The 5,131-nt window shown below is 37.2% G+C and overlaps 1 protein-coding gene across 1 annotated transcript; it reads right to left on the bottom strand.

Annotated features, from left to right (window-relative positions):
- Positions 1-648: 648 nt before the first annotated feature.
- Positions 649-1,422, bottom strand: LOC133823972 (mitogen-activated protein kinase kinase kinase 20-like). The gene has a single exon (XM_062256833.1). The coding sequence runs from the start codon at positions 1,420-1,422 to the stop codon at positions 649-651; it is 774 nt and encodes a 257-aa protein (XP_062112817.1).
- Between the last annotated feature and the right edge of the window lie 3,709 nt (positions 1,423-5,131).

Here is a 5,131-nt window from a genome sequence, read left to right as displayed (position 1 = left end):
CTGTCCAAATTAATGGTTTAATGTCATGAAGGTTAAAAATCCATACTACTACTAATAATAATAATAATATAGTTGATGACCAACCGAAGGTTAAAAATATTTGAGAATTAAGGCATGTTTTTTCTGCATATATATATATGACTTCTCATCAGGGGTGTTCTAATTAAGATTCATCAAATAATAAATTATAATAATTACATATGCCTATATATGCAGAAAGTATCTTATTCATTAAGTTGATATAGATAGATATAAAAGAGATATGGATTAAGAGTAAGACTGCATGGTAATTAATTAAACATAAAACATTACGCGCATGAGCAGAGCAGTAAAGAATAAGCACACAAACACACATATATGTATATAAATATAGATGGAATTATTTTATATATAATGAATTGGCAAATATAAACATAAATTATCGATCTGAATAAAATTAATTACATGTAAAAGTTCTGAATGAATGAAGAATTAATATAATCAAATAAAGTGTAGGTATGCTATATCTTTGTCTGTTGTGTTTGGGGATATATGCATAAGTGGCAGCAGAAACCACTTGATATTCTTCTTCTTCTTCATTCACCAAGAGCAATAGCAAGAGCAAGAGCAAGAGGAATAATCATGAAGTGGCGAGCACCAGCAAACTACTCAAGGTCTTGGGGTTTCACTGCAGACTCCATACATAGCAAAGGGATGAGACAAGAGCATCTGAGCAGAGGGTCTCTCATTGGGGTTCCTGGTAAAGCACTTGTCTAAGAAATCTCTAGCAGTGGGCGTAAGGTATTGTGGCAGAGGCGGCGTTTCTGTACCAATCTTGAGCAACAGCTCCTCTTTCTGCAGCCTCTCATCCCATGGCAGATTTCCAGTCAACATTTGAAGAACCACACAGCCCAGAGACCAAATATCAGAGGCTTGCTCTTGAATATTTTCCAACACCGACTCTGGAGACAGATACATTGAAGTGCCTCTCACTCTAAGCATTGACTTATTATTATTATGACCATTACTATCACCAGTCTTGGCCTTCTTGGCTAGACCCAAATCACCAATCTTGGCCATGAAACCATCAACTCCATAAGGATTATCATCATCACAATGCACCAGTAAAATGTTGTCCGGCTTCAGGTCGCAGTGGACATATCCCTTTCCATGGATGAACTCAAGCCCTCGAAGAATGGAGCGAGTGTGTGGTCTTGCTTGCGACTCACGCATCCCTACAGACACGGACACAGATGCAGACACAGTAGCAATGGTGCTTCTCTTGATCAAACTACTCAGTGATCCGCCGAAGGCATACTCAAGGAAGACATTGAGAATGGGTTCGTCGTCGTCGTCGTCGTCGTCGGGGAGGGTATAATCATGGGCGTAGCACTTGATGATGTGAGGACTGGAGCCCAGAGAGTCATAGACCACCTTTTCCATCGACAGCTCGTCGGAACAGCAAGTCTTTGCAGATTTTACGGCCAAAAGAAGAGGGCAGTGTCTGAATCGTGCTGTCCAACCAGTTTCAACCGGGAGAATGGCTACAAAAACAGACCCGAAGCCTCCTTCTCCCAGTAACTTACCGCGCCACCATCCACTGCCATAACTATATATACTTCTTTCTAACTTACACTCACCAATTTCATCATCATCTTCTTCTTCTCGTCCTCTCTTCTTCCTCATCTTCTTCCTCATCTTCGATGATTATTGATTGATTGATTTTTTATTTTTATTTTCAAGATTATTAATTTTTAATTTTGTAAAACCCTATACCATATAGTCAAATATATAGATTATAATTTGTTTTTTTATTTCTAAATATTCTCGATTTTAAAAATTGAATATCAATTTAGATTTTCAAAAATTTATTTTAAACTTTTTATTTTATTTTATGGAATATGTAATATCAAACCTAAAACAAATTATAGATATATATGTTTTTTTTATTTCCTAAAAATTCGGTAAAAAAATATTCAAATATCAGTAAAATAGACATTGTTATTCTAGAATATTCTATAATAATATAATATTAATAGGTTAGTTTTTATCATAAAATATAAAAAATTATCAAAGCATAAACTAAAATCCGGAATATATGTATATTTGAGAATTACTTAGAATCCAAGGTTTAGTACAAATAACAATAATAATAAAAAAAAATAACGGTTCTTAAATTATTTTTTAGTTTCAATTTTTTGGGAAACTGGTAGTTTTTTTTGCTTTTTGAGGAATTGGGTGACTGGTAGTTATTAAACTTAGTAATAACTTGAACATAATTTTCCTTGTATAATTTAATATGGATATTTTATGGGCAAATGGTCATATTCTAGAGGCCAAAAATAAAGAAATGGGCGCTGACCAAATGAATATTGAATATAAAAGAAAAGGAAGAATATATTAGAAGATCTAATGCATCGTTATTGTTGGTATTTTTGCATTAAATATAAAGTAAACAAATTAATTTTAGGTCAAAGAACCATTGACTTTTATTCCAAAAGTTTTATATTACATGGGATCTCAAAATATTACAACACAACTGTTTAGAAGAGTAAATACATAAAAAAAAGTTACATCGATCGGCCTAAGCGGCAAAATAGAGCTATAACTCTAGTTCCTCTGAGATAACCCCGGCTGTGATGGTCAAGTAGTCGTATATGTACACGCCGCCACCAAAGCTCTTCAACTCATGGCTGGTGAAACTTTCCTTTTCTCTTACCTGCACCACAAAGCATTTGTGAGCCGAGGCTCAACAAGAAAATAGAACGTGCAACAATAGAGAAAGTAACTTTAAATAACCTTTCAACAATAATTAACCACATTAACTCATAACCAATGCCATTTAGTTCAAATACACGATCATTGGATCGATTTGGGTCGTTGCCCTATTAATTTAGCTTTCATGCCAACTCTCGGGCCTATGCCCTAGCTACGTGACCATAGAGCAACATGGGGTCTCACCCTTAGCTCTGTCTCACAGACCATAGAGCTATCCCAACCCCCGTGGTTTACCTTCGACCTTAGAGTCAATCAACGTAATAGTACGTTGCTGGTTTAGGCCAATGCCTCTCAACCAGCGCTATTGCCGCCCCTGACTTATAAGTCAAGCCCTGATCTAGGATTTCATACCTTACTTATAAGAAACAGATGTGGATAGGCACATCCCGACAATTAAGCACATATTCATGCTAATCATACAATCCCATTGAATAACCATACCCACGATACTAAACATATTCACATAAGGGGTCGCATGCCCTAATCATAGAATTCATGTAACACATATAAGCACTTAAGCATTTATCAACAAGAATTTAGAACAATAGCCTAACATAATCAATCCTGGGGCCCAAGCCTAAATCATATTAATATACAACAAATGGGCCAAGCCCTAATCACATACAACACATTCTGGGTGTAGTTTTCTTACCTTATGTCCAAGAAAGCACAAGCAAGAACGACCCTCGAGCACAATCCCGGTTCCGAGCCCTTAGCGATACCCTAAGTCACAACCATAAAATAGGATCCAATTAAAATCGAGCAATCAAAGGCTTCCGGACTAAGTCCTGGCCTCCGGGGCCTCGGGTTCCACCAAACCGGGCAGTGGAAACAATCTCGAGCCCTAAGGAAAAGGTTCCATTCTAAAACAAATTCCCTAAAACTGCTCAGGCAGGCCGCGACTTGCCCCCTTATGGGTCGCGACGTGCCCCCTAACTAGCCTCTTCCTCCTCTCTGTCCAGAGGCACGGGTCGCGACTTGGCCTATCAAGTCGCGGCGCGGCCCCCAGGTAGAGGCCTCCTAAGGCGCCTGGTTCATGCTAAGTCGTGACTTGTCAAGAACAAGGTCGCGACTTGACCCCTCGAACCCATAAATTTCTCCACTTTCAGCAGTCAAAACCTATCTAATTTAACCCAATATCATCCCAACAACACAACTAAATCATCACAACAACTCTAATATGCTCCTAGCAACAAAACCCTGCAAAAAATTAGTCCCAAAACTCATTAAATCCTTACTTCAATCTTTGAACTTCAAAGGCTCAAAACACTTAAAAACCAGCCAGCAAATATAGAATTTACATGCTAGAAAAATGAAATTTAAAACTTACCTCAATAACAGTTTGAACCCAAAGCTGCAACTGAATAATTCCCCAAGATTAGAGCCCCAATTATGTGAACCTATCCCAAAAATCCCTTAGTTTCAATGGTTCAAACTTGGAAGTCCTTGAGAGAAAAAGAAGAGAGTATTTGGAGAGGGAGAGTCGGTTTAGGCAGCTCTACATGTTTCTCACTTTTGTCTTTTGTCCCCTAAGTGACTTAAGTTAATCCCAAGGCTCGGGGTACTAAAAACATCCCCGATGGAAAAATAGTAAATTTCCCCAAAATTCCATTTTAAACTCTCTAACTTCAAATGAATCTCCAATTATTTATTTTTATAACCCGATAACCCAATTAAATATCTAATACCCAAAATACCCTTGACTTGCCCCGAGTCGGGTATCGGGTACCGTTGTGACTTTCCCGCTAACTTTCTCCCTAGGATCACCTCGTGCCAAGTAACCCAAATAAACCTACATAATAATGTGGTCTCTCACATATATCACATATATGCACACAAATACACAATTATGCCCGCAACAGGCCCAATTACCAAAGTCACCCTTCTAATACGAAGCAGGCCCACATGAATATTTAATATCCCTAAATATGCGCATTTAATCATATTATCATGTAATTCACATAATTAAAATTAACATAGAAATTAAACACATATTTTCACATATTGCCATCACGGCCCCTAATTAAGGCCCTAAGCCTTATTAGGTAATTTTGGGACGTTACAGTTTCCTCCGAAGGGAAGTATCAACGGATTTACCAATGAAGAGGTGATGTTAGTATTATGTTGAGCTCGAAGCATAATGTAAACTCGAAAGCACGTTGGATCAACATTGCGTATATGATTGGAAATCTCTATTCTTATGGATTTAGTTGAAATCATGTGTAAACAACCCTATTTTTAAGGGATATTTGTTTAAATTCATTTGTATTGAAAATTCAAATGAGATATGTTGTAACTTCCTGAAAAATTATGGGAAGAGTATTATGTAAACCAAGCCTATAAATAGTCTGGATCATATTCATTTAAGGACTAC

This window comes from Humulus lupulus, chromosome 3 (genome assembly GCF_963169125.1).
Source record: "Humulus lupulus chromosome 3, drHumLupu1.1, whole genome shotgun sequence".
Taxonomy (NCBI): Eukaryota; Viridiplantae; Streptophyta; class Magnoliopsida; order Rosales; family Cannabaceae; genus Humulus; species Humulus lupulus.
Note: the sequence above shows the minus strand (reverse complement) of the source record. Positions and strands in the feature narration are given on the sequence as shown.